We start from the raw sequence: 24801 nt of genomic DNA, 5'->3' as shown, positions 1-24801 counted from the left end.
TAAACAGAACACGGTCTACGCCATTAAGCCCTGTCTACACTATGGGCGCTAAAGCAGCACATCTATGGCCCCGCAGTTATGTGACTATGTAGTGCCATAGCGTAAACGCTTCCTACAGCAATGGAAAGGATTCTTCATCTCTATATGAACTCCACCACCCTGAGTGATGGTAGCTTGTTTGACAGAGCATTCCTCTGTCAATCTCGCTGCATCTACACTGGGTGTTAGGCTTATGTAGCTCGTAAGCACCGTAGCTATGCCAACCTAGCCCCAGTGTAGACCAGGCCTTAGATAAAACATTTGAAATACTTAAATTGCTATGTTCCAATAAGAAATTGTAAATCTGCAAATAAGGCACTATTACAACAATAAGAACTCCTTCCAACAGAATCCAGTGGCCTCCTTTTTCATAGAATCATAGAAGATTAGGGTTGGAAGAGACCTCAGGAGGTCATCTAGTCCAACCCCCTGCTCAAAGGAGGACCAACCCCAACTAAATCATCCCAGCTAGGGCTTTGTCAAGCGAGGCCTTAAAAACCAATAAGGATGGAGATTCCACCACCTCCCTAGGTAACCCATTCCAGTGCTTCACCACCCTCCTAGTGAAATAGTTTTTCCTAATATCCAACCTAGACCTCCCACACTGCAACTTGAGACCATTGCTCCTTGTTCTGTCATCTGCCATCACGGAGAACAGCTGAGCTCCATCCTCTTTGGAACCTCCTTCAGGTAGTTGAAGGCTGCTATCAAATGCCCCCTCATCCTTCTCTTCTCAAGACTAAATAAGCCCAGTTCCCTCAGCCTCTCCTCATAAGTCATGTGCCCCAGCCGCCTAATCATTTTTGTTGCCCTCCGCTGGACTCTAATTTGTCCAAATCCTTTCTGTAGTGGGGGGCCCAAAACTGGACGCAATACTCCATATGTGGCCTCACCAGTGCTGAATAGAGGGGAATAATCACTTCCCTCGATCTGCTGGCAATGCTCCTACTAATGCAGCCCAATATGCTGTTAGCATTCTTGGCAAAAAGGGTACACTGTAGACTCATATCCAGATTCTCGTCCACTGTAATCCCCAGGTCCTTTTCTGCAGAACTGCCGCTTAGCCAGTTGGTCCCCAGCCTGTAGCAGTGCATGGGATTCTTCCATCCTAAGTGCAGGACTCTGCACTTGTCCTTGTTGAACCTCACCAGATTTCTTTTGGCCCAATCCTCCGATTTGTCTAGGTCACTCTGGACCCTATCCCTACCCTCCAGCATATCTACCTGTCCCCACAGCTTAGTGTCATCCGCAAACTTGCTGAGGGTGCAATCCATCGCATCATCCAGATAATTAATGAAGATGTTGAACAAGACCGGCCCCATGACCGACCCCTGGAGCACTCCGCTTGATACCGGCTGCTAACTAGACATCGAGCCGTTGATCACTACCCATTGAGCCCAATGATCTAGCCAACTTTCTATCCACCTTATAGTCCATTCATCCAATCCATACTTCTTTAACTTGCTGGCAAGAATACTGTGGGAGACCGTATCAAAAGCTTTGCTAAAGTCAAGATATATCACGTCCACCGCTTTCCCCATATCCACAGAGTCAGTTATCTCATCATAGAAAGCAATCAGGTTGGTCAGGCATGACTTGCCCTTGGTGAATCCATGTTGACTGTTCCTGATCACCTTCCTCTCCTCCAAGTGCTTCAAAATGGATTCCTTGAGGACCTGCTCCATGATTTTTCCAGGGACTGAGGTGAGGCTGACCGGTTTGTAGTTCCCCGGATTCGCCTTCCTCACTTTTTTTAAAGATGGGCACTATATATTTGTCTTTTTCCAATCGTCCGGGACCTTCCCCGATCACCATGAGTTTTCAAAGATAAAGGCCAATGGCTCTGCAATCACATCAGCTAACTCCTTCAGCACCCTCGGATGCATTAGATCCGGCCCCATTGACTTGGGCATGTCCAGCTTTTCTAAATAGTCCTTAACTTGTTCTTTCACCACCGAGGGCTGCTCACCTGCTCCCCATACTGTGCTGCCCAGTGCAGCAGTCTGGGAGCTGGCCTTGTCTGTGAAGACCGAGGCAAAAAAAGCATTGAGTACTTCAGCTTTTTCCACATCATGTCACTAGGTTGCCTTCCCCATTCAGTAAGGGTCCCACACTTTCCCTGACTTACTTCTTGTTGTTAACATACCTGCAGAAACCCTTCTTGTTACCCTTCACATCCCTTGCTAGCTGCAACTCCAATTGTGCTTTGGCCTTCCTGATTACACCCCTGCACGCTCGAGCAATATTTTTATTCTCCTCCCTTAGGAGGGAGCTATACAAAAAAATGTTTTGTGGTCCCTCCACTGGTTTTGCAGCAGGCCACTAAACAAAACTATTCCCCCACGTACTATAATTGTATAAAGTGAAGATAATGCACACACAAGGACAGGAATTCATGTAACTGCATTCTCTACTTGAACAGGAGGGATGTGCAAGTGGGGGGCAAAAAAAGTCAGCATTTGCCACACTTGGTGAGGCAAGATATTTGATCGCATTAGAACAATTAAAATTTGTTTAACAAAGTCTTTCATCTCATTGCACCTGCAACGCTAACAAAAATGTAAACAGGACAGGAGATTTTATTCCTAAAGAAGATGGGACATAAACCAAGTTTTTATGAGGACTTTGTATTGGGATAAAAATTTCTAGATCACTACTATATATATAATTTATTTTAAATTGCCTCTTCCAACTGAAATAAGCTTCCGCTGCTAATTATCTTCAGACCCCATTACCTATGTGCTGCGCTCATTAATAAACAAGGAATTATGTGTATGGTAACTCAAAGATTACATGACTTTTACACTCTGACAAGTTGTCGGACAATGACCCAATTTTAGGTTTAATATTTTTCTTCTGTGCCTGGTTGAAACAAATCATTCAGCGAAGTCATATTAAATAAGCACAAAATTGCTTATTAGCCAGGATGCTAAAAATCAAACACAAACTTAACAAGAATTTTCCTGCAGATTTACGGCCCACACATGGTTCCTGCATGGTTACAATCCAAGATTGACCATTAAAAAATAAGCTATTTTCCTGAATTAATGAGAGAACCAAATCAACTTTGGCCTTTGTTACTTCATTACCATTCCCAGGCACACAGGTCCTCATTGTTTCCATATTTCTAAGTGGTAACGGATTCTTGACAAAAATCCAACAACTTTTTTAAACCAACCGAACATTCAGGTTATTGATTTCTAGTCTCCCTCCACATGAAGAGTCAACATGTCCTGCAAGAGGATGAGATAGTGAAGCCACAGTTCTACCAAATCCTCTCTCTCTGCCTTAGATGATGTCAGAAGATACCTCTTTTGTCAGAAAAACTCATTTGTAAAGGAGTCTCCATGGTTGGACCTCAGAAAATAGTATGCAGTGTTTTAAGATCAGCTTTTGCTCTCTTCAGATCCCCATTCAGCTATTCCAACCTACTGGAATGCTGGGGAAGATTTTCTTTTTGAATTCATTTCTTTATTTCATTAATAGCTGATAGGATAGTAGTAAGGGGAAGAGAAAGCTTACCTTCCTAGCACTGTTCTTCAGAAAGACAGATTAGATAAACTGATGACATGTATTCTTACAAGGGAAATTTACCCCCTCTTCAGTGCCGGGAACATACAGAAGAATTGAACAGAGATGCAGATTTACTCCACACCTCTTTCGGTTAGGTTTAGTGTATGGATGCTGCATGGTGTTGGTGGCCTGTGACATACAGAAGGTCAGACTACATGATCTGGTTGTCCCTTCTGTCCTTAAATGCCATCGTCTTTTATATCTTCTTTCAATTTTGTGTATAAAGTACTTTAGTGCAGTCTGTTTCCTTGATGAGAACACTCTTATTGTTAGTCTTTTTCATCAGAGAATCTTGAGTCTCCTATAAAGTTGGGAAAGTATTACTGCCATTTTATAGATGGGGGAAATGGAGGCAGAAAGCATAAATGACTTTGCCTAGAGTCAGAGCAAATCAGCAATAAAGCTGAGAACAGGATGCTGATGCTTTAACCATTATAACACACTGTGCCCTTAGCCCCCAATAATCATGGAAAATTCACAGTATAAATTCTAGGAGGAAAGCAGAAGCTCCCACATACCAAAAGACCTTGGGAAGTCATCCTACTGGATCCTTGTGCATTTAAGTGAAAGCCTAACAATTTTAATTAACAAGAGAATGTCCTACCGTATTCATGAGAGTTGATTCTGAATTAGCAACCAAGACAAAGACATCAGCATCTAAACAAAATTTGTCAATCCAGGTGTCTAGCTCTGTAGTGACATCTGTACCAGGGCTGTTGGAGAAAAACATATTTATCAATATCGAGAAAAATAAAGTTCTTCATTTTTAGAAACTGAACAAGAGGACTGGATGGTTCTGGGGCTTCGTATTGGGATGTGAAACCCTGATGAAATGCAGCACAAGCTGGTCATAACAGAAAGTAACAAACATCTGGCAGCTGTTCAGTCACTTATGTAAAACCAGTTGGTTGTCTCCATTCAGTTTCTAACAGACACATATCCACATCATAAAAGCCACCAATACAAATGAAAGACTGTTGCAAATCTCAGCAGAGAAGCCAAGTGCTGAATGGGCTAGAAGCATCAATTATTCTTTCATCCCTATGAACAGTCCCTCCAAGGGCAGGTTGAGGTGCACTGGTAAGAGAATATTGAGAGAGTTTTGTGAACACATCAAATCTTCAGAGTTGCCAAAATAGCTTAAAAAAAAAATTAGCATTAACGTCACTTACAAATTTTAAAAAGTCATCTCTATAAATTGCAAAACAAAAAATATCCTGTCACTAGTGTTCCAAGTTCCTAACAAAATGTACTTTCCCATGATTCTGGAGAGACATTTGGGAGATAGTCTCTCTCCATAGTTAAGGTTGAAAGTACCCATTGTAAATTTGATTTTTACTCCCACGTTCCAGCCAAAATTAAACCCATCTGCCTCAAATTTTACAGGTATAATCTCAAGCGTAGGGTGGAATTTATCTGGTAAGTGTGAAATTATATAAGACGTATTTGATGGATGAAAGTTCAAAAAGTAGGTCAATCCTATTTCTTGAACATTTTCTGAACATTATTTTTTGGTTTATCAGAACTACTAAACATATTGGCCAAGAGAAATGGAAAGTTTCTGAACCCTGTCAAGTAATTAAATATTTATAAAGCCCTACTTAATTCGCAATATTGCAGATCCTGCAATATTAGGCTTCCACCGCAATTTTCACAGCAGGAGACCCCGCTCCCAGCCCTGTGGAAAATTGCAGGAAAGTAATAAGGGACCATATTATCACAAATAATAAGATCCATTATTACTTTTACATGATTGTCCATGGCTTGTCCGCAACTCAGCTGCAATTTTTAGACAATCATCCTGCGATTAAAGTAGGGCCTTAATTATTTAGTTATTAGAAGTAGCTTTTGCACACAGAAAGGGCTCTGCAGAGGTCTTAGAATCATAGAATATCAGGGTTGGAAGGGACCTCAGGAGGTCATCTAGTCCAACCCCCTGCTCAAAGCAGGACCAATTCCCAACTAAATCATCCCAGCCAGGGCTTTGTCAAGCCGGGCCTTAAAAACCTCCAAGGAAGGAGATTCCACCACCTCCCTAGGTAACGCATTCCAGTGCTTCACCACCCTCCTAGTGAAATAGTGTTTCCTAATATCCAACCTAGACCTCCCCCACTGCAACTTGAGACCATTGCTCCTTGTTCTGTCATCTGCCACCACTGAGAACAGCCGAGCTCCATCCTCTTTGGAACCCCCCCCCTCAGGTAGTTGAAAGCAGCTATCAAATCCCCCCTCATTCTTCTCTTCTGGAGACTAAACAATCCCAGCTCCCTCAGCCTCTCCTCATAAGTCATGCGCTCCAGACCCCTAATCATTTTTGTTGCCCTCCGCTGGACTCTTTCCAATTTTTCCACATCCTTCTTGTAGTGTGGGGCCCAAAACTGGACACAGTACTCCAGATGAGGCCTCACCAATGTTGAATAAAGGGGAACGATCATGTTCCTCGATCTGCTGGCAATGCCCCTACTTATACAGGCCAAAATGCCGTTAGCCTTCTTGGCAACAAGAGCACACTGTTGACTCATATCCAGCTTCTCGTCCACTGTGACCCCTAGGTCCTTTTCTGCAGAACTGCTACCTAGCTATTCGGTCCCTAGTCTGTAGCAGTGCATGGGATTCTTCTGTCCTAAGTGCAGGACTCTGCACTTGTCCTTGTTGAACCTCATCAGGTTTTTTTTGGCCCAATCCTCTTAACTTGACCTGATGCAAATGGTCCAGGGAAGGATGAAGAATTGTATGTATGTGTAGGATTCAGGGCTGAGCAATCCGTAAGCTCCATGGACCAGCATGGCTTGCAAGTAAAGCTGGTCAAAATTTCCCATGTTTCATTAAAAATTTTTGAAAAATTTCTTTAAAATTGAAAAAAAAAAAAAAAAATGAATTTCCCCCCCCCCTAAATTTCTCCCCCACATAAAATGTGACAAATTTTTCAAACTGTTATAGTACTGGTGGAAAATTCCAAAGTTTCAACAACAAAAATTGTTGATATTTCAGATTTCAACCAAAAAAATAGAGCCTGTTTTTTGCTAAATATTTTTCCACTTTTTCAACCAGCTACACTTCCAAGTTCTGGAATCTCTTTGTAGCTTGCAAATGCCATAACGACTTGGAGGTAAGCATTCCTTCTACTCTGCAGAGAAGAAGAAGAAAAAAAAAAAAAAAACCTAAAAAAGTTCCCAGGCAAAAACCTTCATTAAACACAAGTTGAGATAGTCAATTTCTAGCAGTTTCTTAAAAAGGAAGAATACTTAAAGCACAATTCTACTGTACAATGTAACTGGAAATAGCATTGTGAAGTCCCTTGTTTGTTATCTCTCAATCATTTCCCATTCAAATTTGCTCAATTTACTAATAAAAAGATTCTCCACCCACCCCCAGAAGCTTTGCAAATTCAATCTGGAATCTGAGAAACAAACTAAGTTCTCCTTCTCAGACTTCCTCACTAGCAACAAGGATTCTGATAGGCAATCATAACCTAAATTACCCCATGCAACCCTATTGTCTTCAAATTGTGTCCTCAGAGACCACTGTGTACTCCCAGTGTGCCACTTAATTACAATTCCGTTGATGATGTGCAAGAAAAACAGAAGCCAGCTCACTCTGCCAACTGGGTTGCTCTATATTGCTTACACGTGGACAGATCCGGCATTCGAGGAAGAAAACAACAATGCTCCCTCTGATTTCAAGGATATAAGATCAGAAGCACAATAATCAGTAGTAGTACTTTCCCACCCCCCCCCCATGGGTAGTGAGCAATGTGTACTCTGAATACACTCAAGCCTGGCCTGTACTGAAAAGTTAGGTCAACCCAGCTGTGTCACTGTGGGGGGTGGGAGGCGTGAAAAATCCACACTCCTAAACAACATAGTTAAACTGACCTAATCCCCAGTGTAGACAGTGCTTGGCTGACAGAAGAATTTTTGCATTGACCTATCTACCACCTCTCAGGGAGGTGGATTACCTACGCCAATGGGAGAACCTGTTACCACTGCAGCTGTGTTGCTGTAGCATTTCAAGTGGAGACAAGTTGTCAGCTGCTGAGTAATGAAGTGCCTTTGTTACAAAATCCCTCATCAGAGCAAAACCATATTGTAGTTTCTATGTACCACTTAAGAGGTGAAAAAAAAATAAATAGGTAGTTTATATCCAGGATGGCAGGGGAATCCTTATGTATTCAACATGTTTATAGAAAAACAGACAATACAGTCCAGAATTCTTTGATTCCACAAATAAGCCACATAATGTGAATTTAACAGCTCCACAGCCACAGGCTGGGGCCTTCAAAAAGTCTCTTTTTTAGGCATTTCTAGAATGCCATCTCTGTATTATCTCAGCACTGAAGTCCTTATCAAAAATCTTTTCCATCAAAAGTCCAGATTGTCTATATTTTACATAAGCATGAGGGGTTCACAGGATAACCAGGCTCCTGGGGGACAGGGAAAGAGTTACAGTTGGTAGGATGACCTTAACTGTATCACCATATTAGTTTGTTTTTTAAAGTATAAGCTTAACTCAGCCAAAAACTAGAGACCTTCTGAGCTCAATGATGGGACACACTCTCGTTCCAACTGTGGCTCGGCCAAAATATGTACAGTGGTTTGATGAGGACAGACCAGAGTGTCTACACAAAGGAACAAACTTCAAGCACTTAAAATTGTTCTTGTTAACTTATTTATGACATATCTAAAAACCACAACATTAAATCAACAATACATTTAACTTAGGTTAACAAAATTAGTGTGGATCAGATAATGCGGAAGACTCTTTAGATAACTGGTTTAATAAAATAATACTTATACCTGTCCACCAAAACCAAGTCATCTCTCAGGAGAGCACACTTTGCCTTGGGCCAAAAGACATGGACAAGACAGCCAGCTTCCAAATCTTTATCCATATGAAGCGCATGGGCAAGTTGATTAACAGTCTGTGAAGAATGCAAAGCATCAGAAAAAGAAAGATACTTAGGTCTGCAATAACAGCCTTAAAAAAATAAAACTAAAGCCAAGACTTTTTGAATAGATCATTGATAAAAGGTTTCAACTTATAGCTTAAATACTGTCAATCATTTTTTCAAATGCCTTCTTTCCATCCAGGGCCCTTAACATCCCTTAGTGTCTAAACAATCATTTTTCTACACTTTGAGAAAAAGACAGGACTCTCTTTGGAGTGGTGGTATTCCTTATATGGCTGGAGGGTTACCACTGAGTGTTAATGTACTTCTTCAAATGCTACGAGGCCAGCACACTACCTCTCACTGTATATAAAGGGTAATTATTTTAAATACACTTTATGGATTAAAATGAGCATTTCTGAACCTCATGCCGAACAAGTCAGACTGGTTTAAAAAAACAAAACAAAACAAACAGTTGATAATAACTGAAGTATGGGAACTCAAGGTGAGATTATAATTAGCTCTTCATCATCCTTTAACACGGGTTTAACAAATCAAAATAAATGTTTAAGTACGCAAAATGTTTAAAAAGTAAACCAGAGGCATATTTTTTCAGAATTTACATTGTAAGTTTTTGGAAGAAAATGGTCCATGTGTATTTTTCAAACGTGAGCCTTCCAGAGCTTTGAAAAGAAGTTATAGAACTTAGTGGTGGTCCTACATACACAACCATTCGACAGAGTAAGGTACAAATGAGCTGTTTACACGCAAGGCCTAAGAAAGTGCTATGGACTTTGTTTTAGTTTTATTTTGTTATTTCAGTGCTGGAAGAATGACTTTGAAATACTAAATAAATTTGGTTTATGTTCCCCATACTTAAAAATGGTAAGTGTTAAATATTGCACCTAACAAAATGGTCCTTTTAATACTAGGTTTCCAAGCACCTGCTTCTTAACCATTGAAAAAACTATACCTTGACACTCTTCTTTTCATCTGATCCTTCAGTCATGAGATAAGCCTTATCACCATCTGTTCCTTCTACACTGAGAAAGCAATTCGTTGTGTGACCAATCCCACTAGGAAGGACCTTATCCCACAACATTGCATTAATGACAGAACTCTTTCCACTGCTTGTTCTAGAGGAAGAGAGAATATAAAAGTATTTAAAGCAAGGCATACAGAAAACCAAACGCACCTTTGCTTTAGATTGTATTCTCCCTACTTAATTAGGCCCAGATTCTTCAAGTTGTTCCTCATGGCATACCCTTGTGTCCATCCAGAACAGCTTGCAGGAATAGGGCCTAAGGACAGGTCTACACGAAAAGAAAAAAAAAAAAGAAAAAAAAGTTTCCCAGTATAGGTATACTGGCAAACCCTCCTAGTGTAGATATAGCTTATACCAACAAAAAAGCCCTTTTGACAGTATAGCGTATACTGGTGTGGCAGACAAAATAAACTACATTGGCAAAAGCACTTCTATTTTAGTATAACTGAATCTACAGTAGGACTTTTGTCAGAAAAAAAAAAAGACATCCCCCAACACCACACAAAAAGTCACAACCTTAACCAACATTACTATACCAGCAAAAGTTTTAGTGTAATCCTGGCCCTAGACGTCAAAACGGAGACCGCCTTTTATTCTGTGTTTGTTGTGTGCCTATCACAATGGCACCCTAATCCTGACTGAAACGTCCAGGCACTACCCTAATACAAATAACTTGATAAAAATAATAAATTCAGCTACTTTTCAAAAACAATTTTCATTCCAAGGTAAAGTCTTACAGTCAAATATGACCACTCAGATCTCTTTAATGTAAGATAACCGTCTCAACTGGAGGATGGCTTCCACAATAAAATGTGGAAGATCTAACTCGTCTTTTCTTTTTTAAATTGTAAAATGCATTTCTCTAACAGTAATTCCAGTTTATTTTAATACAAAATTCCTCTTTGTTAGACGATAGAATTTAGCTCTAACCTTATTTTGGATGAAAGACATAACACAGACATTTAGTTAACTTGGCTAACAGGTCTGTTTGTTAACTCAGTACACTGAAGGGATTCAAAACGCATTCTCAGCTATGTCCTACTTTACACTAGCCTTCCACTCATCACGCATAAGGATTTGGGGCTTAACTATCAAGCAACAGAAGGAAACCTGTGTAGACACTCAAGCTAATCAGTTTCTTTTAGATATCATGCCTTAAAGAGTGGTTTAACATGCAATAGACAGTAGTCTGAAAATTTATTCGAACACGCCTATTTGCCAACATTTACAGAATTCATTCAAAATACAGCACTAAAGTCAAATTTTAACCAGCTTGTCACTCCCCATGCTGTAACCGCTCCAGCCCTTTGCAATGGCAACTTTCTGTCAGGCACCGTACCTATATATTTCTTCAAGTTGTAATTCTGTGAAATTTCAATACCTTGAAAAAGCTATTTTTTTCTACCTGGTCAGTTAAGTATTCCAAATGCAGGTAAGACTGAATTCCAGAAAGTCTTACACATATGCTTCATTTTACCCATGAGTAAGTCCCATTTGCTTCAGAAGAACTACTCATGTAAACAAAGCAAAGCATCTGCAGGAATCAGGACCTTAAGATTGCTCTTCACCATTTATAGCGACTTACTATTCTACATTTCACTCACAGCATACAGTGAAAATAAGTCTTATGAACTTCATCTTCATCTCTGCTCAGATCCAGTTTCTAGTAGTCGTGCACTAACATGAAGCGGCAAAATTTGGCTTACAAACATTGAATGGGAATGCTTCAATCCAAATAAAATTTTCAGTGAAAGTTTTTTTAAAAAGTCATTACAACTTTTCTATTAATATTAAGTTTTTCAACCCCCCCCAACCCCTACCAACACATAACCAACATTTGTACTTAAATACCTGAAAGTATCCCTTAAAATAACGTTTAATATTTTCCTCAGTATGTTAAATTGAGGAACTGAACTATTTCAATTGCAACACGTATCGAGCCTGTTGTTGCAGTTACCTGCCTACTGCAGTATGTATTAAAAAAGTCAAATTCAGATGATCACTAACTGCTCATTAAGTATTTCCCAACACTTGAAAATGTTATTTTTAGAACAGGAGAAGAGTACTAAAAGAGCATTTTCTTCCAATATTTTGGGAATGTTACCTAAATGGGGAAGATGTTCTGCAACCAAGATTTGTAACCAGCATTCTTCCAAATTAAGTGAGAGTTAACTATGAATTTCACATGACCCTAAGTAACTTTAAATAGTCATACTTGTTTGTAAATCACATAGCACAGTTAGTGTTATAACAAATAATCATGACTAACTTCACACTAGCTAGTCTTTCCACTAGCTAGAAACTTTATTTTAAAAATATCTGCCCGTTTTCTACTGGTTTCTCTCAGTTGCTTGTGTACAGAAACACAGGCAATCAAACATTTCTTTGTTTTTCAGGGTCATCAACCTTCAACACAAACCAGAATCCTTAAAAGTGTGAGGAAATTAAACAAACAAGAACACCACAAAGTTAAAGCAAAACTGTGGTAAGAGGATGCTGGCAATCTCAAAGATACTCTTCAGTTAAACAATGGCGCTACACAGAGAATCACACTATGAAAAGTTTCATGGAAATAATTAATCATTCCATTGAATTTTGTCAGTGGAAAGCATGTGACATTATGAACGTAATTAAGCTGCAGTTATAGAGCAGGATGGCATCAAAGGAAGATTCAACAGCGAATAGACAAGTGTGAAGGTGTCTTTATACAACATTAATGCCTATGTTAAATGCCTTTTTTGTTTTAGTTTTCACCAAAAAGGTTAGAACCAATCGGACTACTAACATAGTGACTATCAATGTAAATGGGATAGGATCTGAAGCTATAATAGGGAAACAACAAGTTAAGAATTACTTAGGCTATGTCTACACTAGCACTTTTGTCGGTATAACTTATGTCACTTGGGGGTGTGAAACAAACCCACCCCTCTGAGCGACATAAGTGACACTACCAGAAGCTTCCGTGTGGACAGCGCTATGTCGGCAGGAGACTCACTCCCGACAACATCGCTATGCCACTCAATGGGGGTGGTTTAATTACGTCAAAAGGAGCTGTGCCGCTGCAAGGTCTCTAGTGTAGACGTGTCCTTAGACGAGTTAGATGTCTTCAAATTGGCAGGACCTGATGAAATACATTCTAGAACACTTAAGGAACTGGCTGAGGAGATCTTGGAGCCATTAGCAATTATCTTTGAGAACTCATGGAGGACAGGAAAGGGCAAACATAGTACCTATCTATAAAAAGGGGACCAAGGACAGCCCAGAGAATTATAGATAGTCAACTTAACTTTGGTACCCAGAAAGATAATGGAGCAAATAATTAAACAATCAATTTGTAAGCACCTAGAAGATGTTAAGTAACAGTCAACAAGGATTTGTCAAGAACAAATATCAAACCAACTGAATATCCTGCCTTGACAGGGTAACAAGCTTTGTGGATGGGGGAAAGCAGTAGATGTGATATCTCTCAATTTTAGTAAGTCCTTTGATACTGTTTCACATGACCGTCTCATAAACAAACAATATAGCCTAGAGCAGTGTTTCTCAAATGCGGCCACCAGGGCCTTTTCTTGCGGCCACAGCCATCTGGTCTGTGATTGGGGGGGAGGGAGGGATACAAAGCAGTGGACCCTCTCAGAGGGCTGCCAGCAGCGGTTGGGCCCTGCCCCCTTCCAGAGACACAAACGCTGGAGGTGCAGGCAACTGGTGAATTCCCCACTTTCCCGGGGTAGGGGAGGCAGGCTTCGGCCACGGGGCTTTGGGCTCCGTCCAGACGGTGGCAGGCTCTGGTTCCAGGCTCCGGCCCCAGGCTCACTACCCCTGCCATCATCCCTGGACCCCACTGCCTCCCTGCCCACCTCCCCATCCAGGGCTTAGTTTGTCCCAGGGCTTACTGAGGCTGAGTAAATTTGCTGTGAAAAGTGATATTAACAAACATCACTTTTCACAGCAGAAGATTTACTAGCTAGCAAGTCTTGGGGGGGAGGGGCGGGGAGCGCAACCAAAAAAAGCAAAAGAAACAACAACAAAAGACAAGAACATGCAAAGTGCCTTATTTGTGTTTCTAGTCTGTTTAGGTCCTGTAAAGAATAAAGACAACTATAAATTATTTTTATTACTGAGTCTGAAAAAACCCTACATAAATAAATTACAATATTTGGACATGTATATGTGCATATTTATTTGTTTTCCCTAAAGTTAATTAAATATTTTAGGAAAAATTGTCAGCGCGGCCACCAGCAAGAGTTGGTGGCCGCACTCTGAGGCCACCAAAAAATTTGTTGAGAGACCCACTGGCCTAGAGGAACTACTATAAGGTGGGTGCACAATTGGCTGGAAAACTATACTCAGAGTAGTTATAAATGGTTCACAGTCAAGCTAGAAAGGCATATCGAGTGGGATCTCACAAGGATCTGTCCTAAGTCCCGTTCTATTCAATATCGTCATAAAATGATTTGGATAACAGCATAGGGAGTACATTTATAAAATCTGCAGACGATATCAAGCTTAGAGAGGTTGCAAGTGCTGTGGAGGACAGGATTAGAATTCGTCCCAAACTGGAAAAAATGGTCTGAAGTAAATAGGATGAAATTCAATAAGGACAAATGCAAAGTGCTACACTTAGGAAGGAACATTCAATTGTACAAATACAAAATGGGAAATGAGAGCCTAGGAAGGAGTACTGCAGAAAAGGATCTAGGGGTTATATTGGATCACAAACTAAATGAGTCAAGAATATACTACTATGGCCAAAAAAGCAAACATCATTTTGGGATGTGTTAGCAGGATTGTTAAAAGCAAGACATGAGAAGTAATTCTTTCACTCTGCTTAGCACTTAGAAGGCCTCACTGTATCCAGTTCTGGGCTCCACACTTCAGGAAAGATGTGAACAAATAAGAGAAAGTCCAGAGAAGAGCAATAAAAATGATTAAAGGTCTAGAAAACAAGATCTACAAGGAAAGATTGAAAAAACAAAACGAGTTTAATCTGGAGAAGAGAAGAAGGAGGGGGGGAACATGATAACAGTCTTCCAGTATGTTATAAAAAGAGGTGGGTGATAAATTGTTCTCCTTACCCAATAAGGACAGGACAAGAAGTAATGGGCTTAACTTGCAATAAGGAGATTTAGGTTAGACATCAGGAAAAAAAATTCCTAACTGTAAAGGTAGTTAAGCAGTGGAACAAAATTACCTAGGGAAGTTGTGGAATCTGTGTCACTTGAGGTTTTTAAGAATAAGTTAGACAAACAGATGTCAGGGATGATCTAGTTATTACTTAGTCCTGCCTCAGTGCAGGGGACTCACTAGATGACCTATCAAGGTTCCTTCCAGTCCTACATTTTTGTGATTATATTGGGAACAAATCATTACAAGGTGTTATGCAAAATCCAAGTGCATATAACTTGAAGAGATAAACACTAAACCTTGAAATAGAAAATCCAATTTATTTTGGTAATTAAGTTCATTACCTGCCAAAAAATGCAACTTTCATGTGTCTCCGTGAAAGCACCTCACCGATGTCTGCCAATTTGTTTTTATATGCCTGTATTTTCACCAGTTCTTCTTTAGTTGCTACATATTCAAGTTCTGGGTTCCTATATGTTGCTATACATAAGAAAAGATTATTACAAAAGAAATCATGAGACCAATTTATGTTCTAAGGCATTAGCTGTGGATCAACACTATGTTATTTAATATATGCCATCAAAGAGCTATCTACAAACTCTGATATTAGTCATGGTCATTTAACAGGTTGAGACAGGCATTAGTAAAACACAAAGTTGCTAACTGCATGTCATACACCTACAGTATATCTGTAGAATTTTAAATCTACTATCTCTTAACTAAAACATAAGAATTTTGGAATTGGAATAAGCCACAGCAACACAATGGACTAAATTTGCTAAGTCATTGGTATCACCTGTCTCCTGCTTTTTTGACCATTCCTTGTCATCCCCTCTCCTTCAGGTGGGGAGGGGGCGGGGGATGAGGAGGAATCAACCCCATTCCATAAACACTATTGATTTTAGAGCACGTCTTCACTGCAGAGTTAACTTGGGTGCTTGGCACTCAGAATAGCCTAGCCCAGCCCAATTGTGAGTAGCCACCCTTGAGTTACTGGGTCCACACTGGTGCTACACGCACTCCTATGTGTTGCTAGGACTTTTGGGGGGCATATCCCATAGTTCTTTGTTCTGCAGCAGGTTGAGCTGTGCAATGATTCTTTCCCAGTGAATTGTGGGAGAACTTGTTTCTCTTTCTGGGCATAAGGGGGGAAACTGTTACAGCCCTGGAAGACTATCAGCACTTCAAGTGGTTTAGCATGCATCCTCACTGCCAACTGACTGGATACCAGCCCGAGTGAAAGGCTCACTCTGGCTTTTGCCTATAGCCCCAGAACAGCCAGCTATCCTGGACTGAAATCACCACCAAACTCTGCTCAGAGGTTCGTAGATGGGAACAGACGGGAGGTTAGGGGAAACACTTGAGTAAAAACCCAGATTAACTCTACAGTGATGACATACCCTTAGTGTTGGCTAGCACAAGTAGTTTCATTAAAGTCAATGGAAGCCAAAGGTGCTTAGCAATTCTGAAAATCAACTTTTATTTAGGTGCATCTTTAGGCATCCAAGTTTGAAAGTGTAGGTTTAAGTGACTTTCCCAAGATTATACAACAAATCAAGCTGAGCAGAGAATAAATTCTAGGTTTCCCAACTCGCTGCACCATACCACCTCCCCTTACAATACCTGTATATATCCTAAGACTCTGGCATTGAAGAATGTATGATTACAATTAATGTATGTGTTACCATAGTACCCGAAGACCCGATAAGGAGCAGGGATGCATTGTGCTAATTTCTATACAAGTACAAAGACGCAAGGTCCCTGCCCCAAAGATGAAAACTAACCTTCAACAAAACTTGCTCCTTCAGTGACATAGTCCAGCAATTGGTTAAAGATAGTAGTAATTGTCTTTTTAGCCAGCACAAAGTGTTTCAGGGGGGAGGCAGTAGTTTCTGCCATTACGCAACTGTAAGAGAAATTATGTACAAATGACTGAGAATCTCTCTAGAAATTACAAGTAGGAAACACATCAAGTTCCCTCTCAATGAAAGTAATTGAAACGTAAGTTTTAAAAATAAATACATCAACTCTGCTGTTAGTTGAATTTGGTTTTACTGTTCTTTAGGCTTTCTAATCTAGCAGCAATAGAAATAGCAGATTACGAAGAGAGAGAAAATTATGATTTCTAAAATATCTTCTCTCCTGTCCTACAAATACATAGATTCATCTACTTTATTTGTTTACATAAAAGCTTATTTACATACATACCAGAAAGAAGTTATTAGATTTGGTTTGGTATGGCATATTTAGTCAGCTCAACAAATTATTTCAGGATGTCAGCTGGAACACACTTTTTTAAACACCTGGTTTGGTTCCATCCTCAGTGACCAGGTTATCTAGAAACAGGTTTAGCTGGAACTGCATTTAAATACGGTACCTTAACTTTGTTCTGAGGCCTTGTAGCTAGAGCCCTACAAATGAAAGACTCACTATCTCGTCACCAAGCCATCTAGCCTCCTAGGTGCATGTACGCAAGAACTTGTACGCTTTTCCCCCCAGCAACGTAGCTGCACGAGCAAAGAGCTGAAAAAAATCAGACCACATCTTCAAGACATTTCCCCAGCTCCTTTCTTCCCTACGCTCAAAAATATAAATTAATTCATGGGCCAATAACTGATATTACCTCACTCTCACCTTGTCTCTTTAATGGGCCAGGGTCAGACAATTTAAAAACCAACAGTGACGTTTTAGGACTTAAAAAAGACAAAAACAAAGGAGAAAGGTTTTACAAAGCTTCAAACTCACGTTTCTCCTGCTTTGTTATCAGCTATGTAGATTTAAACTTTCCTCTGCAGGGTTTGCTGCTCTGTGCAAAGGGCAGGACAGCCACTTGATGAAAATGACTAGAAACAGCAGGGTAAGTAACCAGCTTCTCCCGTCTGCCCGTGGAGGGGGAATGCACAGCGGGACAAGCCGGGGCACGAATAATCCGCTCGCTGCTGGCCCCGAAAGAGGGGCGCTCGGCTAGGAGCGAGTCACACCAGGCTACGAGCCCGGGGCAGGGAGCCACGGACGCAGCCGACCCCAGTACCGGGAGAGCAGAAAAAGGTGGGTGACGGGGGGCAGGGTTCCCAAGCCCCCCGACAGGAAAGTGACTGACTGGCTGGGGGGTGTCCTAAGGCGCAGCCCCCAGGGGCTCCCTGGCGGTTCGCATGGGGCCTGGCGCCTGGCCAGAGCCGCTCAGTGCCTCGCGGGGGCATGAGGGGAGGTCGCGATGCCCCATGTCCCTACCATCTCCTGCTCCCTCAAGCCCACTTACAGCGCCCCAGGTTCGCTCGCTCCCCCGTTACCCAGCAACCGCTGCGGCTGGGGGGCCCGCCGCACCTCCTTCCTCCTCACCCCGTGCGCGGGGGCGACGGCGGTGGACATCACTTCCGCTTCCTCTGCCCTCAGCGTGCCCCCGCCGTAGGCAAGGGCCGCCATCTTTACCAAGGGCAGCCGGCTGAGGACGACCGGAAGTGACGCCGAAGGCAGTCGCCATCTTTATTGAAGGCAAACAGCCTGCTAGAAAGAGTAATACGTGCGAGGAGGCAGCCGCTGTCTTCACTGAGGGCACGTGAAAAACCCATGCCAGAACTCTCGACCTCAGCACCATCTTTACTAAGGGTCACAGAAGGAGATGGAGGCGCCCTTCTTTATTTAAAATGGAGGCTAGTTACCCCACCCCCACCTAACTCCCCCCAGGGGAGGAGGTTTTAGCACCATAACCCCCCTTTCACCCTCCCCCACACCCACCGATCCCCTGGGCTGTGTCACTCCATCCTTCTCACAGCAGAGTCTTGCCCATGCCCCCTAGCTCTCCCCCAGGGGTGTAACAGACTTGCCCAGCCAGAAGCCCTACCTCTACTCCAATGACAGAGGATGGGTGTGGGGCTGAAGGGTCCCAGCTCCATCCCTCCCCCAGCCGTGGCTCTGCACACCAAGCCACCTGCTGCTGACCAGATCCAGGGTGATCACTGCATGCTGGACCCAGCAGGCCATACACGTTGCCCAGGTTAGGCCATTCAGTCCCACGCAAAAAGACTCGGTGTTTGATTCTAGACCAGTGGTTCTCAAACTTTTTTTTTTCCATGGACCACTTGAAAATTGCTGAGGGGCTCGGCGGACCACGTAATGATCTTGCCAAATGTTATTTGTACCGTTAGCTAACTATTGTAAAGCGCTTTGGATAAGAGCGCTCTATAAAAAAACCTTAATAATTAACTTTTCCCCCCTACAAATAAAAGCACACAACTCATATTTTAATATCAGTAGTCTTACCTTTCTAATGTGATGGATGTGCCCTCTCTCCCCTGCCGCAACAGCCCCCGAGATGGGGCTGGGAAGAAGAGGGGGTCTCTTCACCGCCACAGCCCTGAGGCTGGGGAAAATCGCCTCTTTCTCTGGCTGCCACAGCCCTGCACATCCCAAATTCCCCCCACCCCCTCTTCTCACCCCACTGCCCACTCCCACCTACTCCTTATTCCCTCCAAGGCCACCACTTCACCTTACATGTGTGTCTTCTCCAAGGTCCAGGCCCCTAATTAGTGGAGCCACGCCTCCGCAGCTCCACTAATTAGGTGGGTGGCCCTTCATTCCCTCACATGCAGCTGCCCGGCGCACACCTTAGAGGGAACTATCTGCGGACCACCTGAATGGTGGTCCACAGACCACAGTTTCAGAACCTCTGTTCTAGACCATAAGTTGTCTGCATAACTGCAGTATTGCCAGCCCCACAAGTTCAACACTCATCAAACTCCAAAAAAAAAAAAAAAAAAAAAAAAATTTTTTTTTAAATTGTCATTTTAGGTCTTTTGATTTTTTGAACCCTCTCAGCACACCCTGAGTTTATGTGACAGCGTTGCCAATCTTTGCAAATGTATTGAGCCAGGCAATTCTCGCACTCGCTGGCTGCCTGACAGTGCAAAGCTTCCAGCTTCTTCCCAAACATTCTGATTAATTAATCTGCCTCTCTTCCCCCCGCCCAAGTCCCTCTGCCAAGCAATTAATTATGCAATCCCCCATTTAAATTCTACCTCAGCCTCACCTCATGCAGCACCTAGGGTTCTTTCACCTTGCCCCCCACCCCCCAAGGCCTGCAGAAGCATCCTCTTCTCTCCCTTCATAGGCCTTTGGAGTGGGTGCATAACTCCAGGGAGTTCTTCAGCCCTCCCCACTTCCCAGGCCAGGCACTGCAGAGATGGAGAAGGCAGTAAAGGAGAGAGCAGAGCATGGTGGAAAGAGAGGAGAATATAGGTGCCCTGCCCTGGAGATATTGGGTTCCTTCTGCTCCCTCCCCCCTCCATTCCTTTGAGAATGTTGTCAGTTGCTCCCTCTCCCTGCTGCCCTTCCTAAATATTTCCTGACTTCCCTAGGAGGCCGACAAGTGGGGACTGGGGAAGACAGACAGAGGGGGCTTCCCACAGGCAGAACTGAACTCCAGGAGAGGGCTGGACCTTCTGGTGTCATCAGGAGATTGGCTCCAGCCCCAGAAGAAATCATTTTACTTGAAGAAATTATGGGAGCTGGTAACACTATTCATAGAGTTTAAGGCAAGAAGAGATCATTAATTAGATGACCTAATCTAATCACCTATATATCACAGGCCATTACATTTCACCCAGTTACGCCTGTACTGAACCTGATAACTTGTCTGAATAAAGCACATCTTCCAGAAAGGCATCTGAAGATATCAAGAAGATTACAAAGAGAAATGGTGGATTTGCCATTTGTTTCAATCATCAATCACCTCCTCACTATTAAAAAAGTGTCTAATTTCTAATATAAATATGTCTGGCTTCAGCTTCCAGCCATTAGTTCTTGTGCTGCTTTTCTGTGCTAGATTAAAGATCCTGAAGATCTTTCTCCCCCTGAAGATACTTATACACTAATCAAGTCACCTCAATCTTCTTTTTGATCAATTAAACTGCCTGAGCTCTTTAAATCTCCCACTGTTATTTTTTCCAGTCTTCAAATTTTTGTGTCTCTTTTCGATTTTGAGCCTCTCCAATTTTTCAACATCCTTTTAAAAATATGGATACCAAAACTGGATGCAGGATTCCACTATTGACCATACCGATGCCATACGCAGAGGTAAAAATCTTACTGCTCATTACTCCCGATTTTACCTCCAATGATCACATTAGCCCTTTTTGCCACAGCATCTCACTAGCTCATGATAAGATGCTTCTCCACTATGATCCCTAAATCCTTTTCAGTCCCTGCCTACCAAAATACAGTCCCCCATTCTGTAGGTATGGTCTGCATTCCTTGTTCCTAGGGGTATAAATTTGTATTTGGCTGCATTAAAATGCATTTTGTTTGAATGAGCCCAAATTACTATGCAATCCAAGCAACTGTGTTTGTAACAATGTTGTTTGGGGCAGTGGGGTGTTATTTATAATGCAAAATGCAAGACAGCACTCAAAAGCCCGCTGGGTATGTTGAGACCATTGCCTACCACAGGAGTGGGCACACTACGGCCTGTGGGACCGTCCTGCCCGGGAGGCTAGCCCCCCCGGCCCCTCCCCCGCTGCCTCAGCTCACTGCACCACTGGTGCAATGCTCTGGGCAGCGGGGCTGTGAGCACCTGGGGCAGCGCAGCTGCAGCCTGGCCTGACCCGGTGCTCTGAGCTGTGTGGTGGCGGCGGCAGCAGTGTGGCCCGGCTCCAGCCGGGTGGCACGGCTGTAGCACCGCCAGCCACCGGTGCTCCAGGCTGCGCAGTAAGGGGGCAGGGAGCATAGGGGGTTGGATAGAGCGCAGGGGAGTTCGGGGTGGTGGTCAGGGGGCAGGGTGGTTGGGGGGGAGCAGGGGGCAGTCAGAAAGGAGCAGGTGTCCCAGGGGGGCAGTCAGAAAGGAGCAGGGGTTGGATGGGGTGGCAGGGAGCAGTCAGGGGACAGGGAGAAGGGGTGGTTGGATGAGGCAGAGGTCCCGGGGGGGGGCATCAGGGAACAGGGGGGGTTGGATGGGGCAGATAGGAGGTGTGGGCCAGGCCCTAACTGGCCCTCCATACAATTTACGAAACCCAATGTAGCCCTCAGGCCAAAAAGTTTGCCCACCCATAGCCTACAATATTGACCAATATTGTTTCATTGATTCCTTGTACTCCCCAGTCTGCCTGTCTGTATCCACTTGTTGTCTCTCGATTAATACTTAAGATTGTAAACTCTTTGGGGGCAAGGACCATCTTTTTGTTCTGTTTGTATAGTGCCTAGCACAATGGGTTACTGGTCCATAACTCGGGCTTCTAGGTGCCATGGTAATACAAATAATTTTTATCATAAAAAGTAAAAAGCAAAATTTCTTCATTAATTGTTTACTTCATGTGGCACAAGATTGTTTACTTCATGTATTTTCAATAACTGACATTTAGCTTTGTTATTTCCTACAGTTCTGAGAAGATAGAAACCTGTATTCAGTAACGTTGGTTAGGAGTTTACGTATGTGTATGGAGGGGAAATCCTGTGACATTTCTGTATCAGCAAAAGCTCTAGTGCAGTCACAGTTATACTGGGATAAAAATGCTTTTCCCAGTATACCTTATTTTGCTCAGGAAAATGGTATAAGCAATACCAGCAAAAGCACTCTTTTACCGGTATACGCTGCATCTACACTAGGAAGGTTTGCCAGTATAGCTAGAATGTTATAGTTATATCAGCAATCCTTTTCTAATGTAGACTAGGCCTCAGTTTTTATACTCTAGTATTACCATACAACTAATGTAAACAAATTATTTTCAAAAAATTACATCACTGTGCATCTTTCTTAGCATACTGGTTTCATTTGTTCTGTATCTGTTCTGCTGACAATATGATAATCCCCTTAAAAGTTGCTATTTTCCACCTTTCAAATGGACTTGTATCAATGACAAACTGTATATCCTAACTAGAAGTCTTCATCCAGGTATCACTGAATTTTGTGCTGTTTAGATTTCATTTCACCTACTCCGACTCTTCCAAACTCCCAGTCCTGGAAATCTTACAGAGAGAGCTAAACAGAACTATAATACAACATGTAAAACAAGCCACCCCTTTGGAATTCTACATACTATCAGCACCAGCCATAACTTAATCAAAGTCAGCCATACACATGAATGACAAATACCAAAAACAATCTTCTCAAAGACTCAAGAACACTGACAGGTCTTTACATTCTATACATCATCTCACAGACTGTAACGCAAACAACCAGCACTGAGGGTGTTCATGGAGAACATATACTATTTACTGCAATATTGCCAACATGGACGTATTTTATTGAGAGTCTTGTATTAAGTGTTTTTCTTAAAGCCCCAGTCCTGGAGTTATGAGTTTTCATTTAAAAAAAATATTTCTAGTCCTCATAGTTGAGGAGTTAGAATACATGACTCGTATGTAACCAGAAAGAAGGGGATAAGAACCAGATATGTATTATTTTTAAGCCAATCTCAATTTTGGGGAGCTCAACTGAGGGTTTTTGAACGTTTTGGTTTGGCAATACCATTACTCATAGACACAAACACATCCTAGAGGTTTTAGTCTAGTAGACAGGTGACCACATTTAAAAAAAAAAATCACAACTGCATTTGGCACTCTGGTTTGCAGTCTCAAAAACACCAAAGACTAATGCGAACTTAATTCCCATCTCACTCCTAGAGATGGTTTCTCTCGACCAGGGTTGAGGTAAACTGTGGGTAACGAAGACTATCAGTCTCCAGTACCACTAAGCTAGCAGCTTCCATGAGCACTAACGTCACTTAACACACTACATTTATTCACTTCTTCAAAACTCTAGACTTCCACTTCTTAATGCACTTCGCATTTGATATATCAAACAGCTCCTTTTCAATCTGTAACTATCTTGTCATAACAAGACAGCTACAGATATATTATTCCCCTTCAGATAGAAACTATGAATACTTTCCTCAACAGCTGCAACATACTACTTAGCCTTTTGACTTCCCTGCAGATTCTTGTCTATTTATCTTACTATCTTCAAAGTGGGTTCTAGCCCACGAAAGCTTATGCCCAAATAAATTTGTTAGTCTCTAAGGTGCCACAAGGACTCTTCGTTGTTTTTGCTGATATGGCTACCACTCTGAAACTTATTCTCCCTGCAGCCCACTCACTCATTTCTGCTTGCTGAGTCAGCAGGAAGCAACTATCCTAGTTTCTGCTCCTGTTGACCTAATAGCACGTCACCTGTTCATGTTAACTTCTTTTCATCTTCTGAAAAATATTGAGATCAGAGTCAAATCTTTTACCTCTATTTTATTCCCTTGCTTATAAAATTTCCACCTAACAAGAGCTTGGATCTACCTATCTAGTATGCGTATAATCCTCATCAGTAGTATCCAAGAGCTTCGCCTCTGTGAGGCAGGTAAATTTTATCCCCATTTTACAAATGGGAAACTGATACACAGGGCAGCTCAGATAACTTGCCAAACATCATCCAGGAGGCAGGAATTATTGAACCCATATATTGACTCCCGTGTCCCACTACAGTGCTCCATCCACTAGACTATCTTTCCTGGGTTGCTCTGTACAAATGCACCCATTTCTCCCCCATCCCAGCAATCCTATGCACCTCTTTTCTCTCTCTCTCACACACACACACACACACCTTCCCCCATTCCCTCAAAGGTCCCACATCACAGTGGCTTCTCAAGAGTTTATCAATGCCATTCTTTGAGTCAGAAAGATGAAGTCAAAGAGAGCGACAGGCATTCTCTCCTCCCAGCTCCACCTCCAAGGATGAAACTGGTTTCCCAAATCTGAACCGGGCACCAATTCTTATCTCCACTTTATGCTACCAGCAAGGTGAGTGGTATCCAAAATACCTCAATAGTCCATAAAAATATCACTGTTGTATTGAAACGGATTTAAGCAAGCCCATTAAAACATGAAATGGGATTTCTGTCATACACTCTAATAAAACCATGTTAATACAATAAAGTCAGCACAGGTCCAATTTATTCTTAACAGAGATTGTAGGAGCAAGTTAGGTACCTGACTTTAAAATAAATAAAAAACCCACCCAAAAACCCCAGTGTATCCTGATTTAAAACCTGTTAAAGAATTTGATACAAAAAATAAAGATCTGTGATCACAGAAAAAGCCAGTGTTATAAACCACATGGACACCCTGACTATTTACTAATGTCTATCTCTACTCA

The 24801-nt window shown here is 42.2% G+C and overlaps 1 protein-coding gene across 1 annotated transcript in view; it reads right to left on the bottom strand.

The window, feature by feature from the left end:
• Positions 1-17481, bottom strand: part of MFN1 (mitofusin 1) — a 49302-nt gene extending 31821 nt beyond the window's left edge. Inside the window, exons 1-6 of the mRNA XM_065410620.1 lie at positions 17415-17481; positions 16454-16575; positions 15014-15149; positions 9474-9636; positions 8409-8533; positions 4217-4325 (exon numbers count right to left, since the gene is read on the bottom strand). Coding sequence (XP_065266692.1) covers positions 4217-4325; positions 8409-8533; positions 9474-9636; positions 15014-15149; positions 16454-16568 — 648 coding nt within the window. The 5' untranslated portion in view covers positions 16569-16575; positions 17415-17481. The remainder of the gene's footprint in view (positions 1-4216; positions 4326-8408; positions 8534-9473; positions 9637-15013; positions 15150-16453; positions 16576-17414) is intronic.
• Between the last annotated feature and the right edge of the window lie 7320 nt (positions 17482-24801).

This window comes from Emys orbicularis, chromosome 9 (assembly GCF_028017835.1).
Source record: "Emys orbicularis isolate rEmyOrb1 chromosome 9, rEmyOrb1.hap1, whole genome shotgun sequence".
Lineage (NCBI taxonomy): Eukaryota > Metazoa > Chordata > Testudines > Emydidae > Emys > Emys orbicularis.
This window is presented reverse-complemented; position numbering and strand designations above follow the sequence as displayed.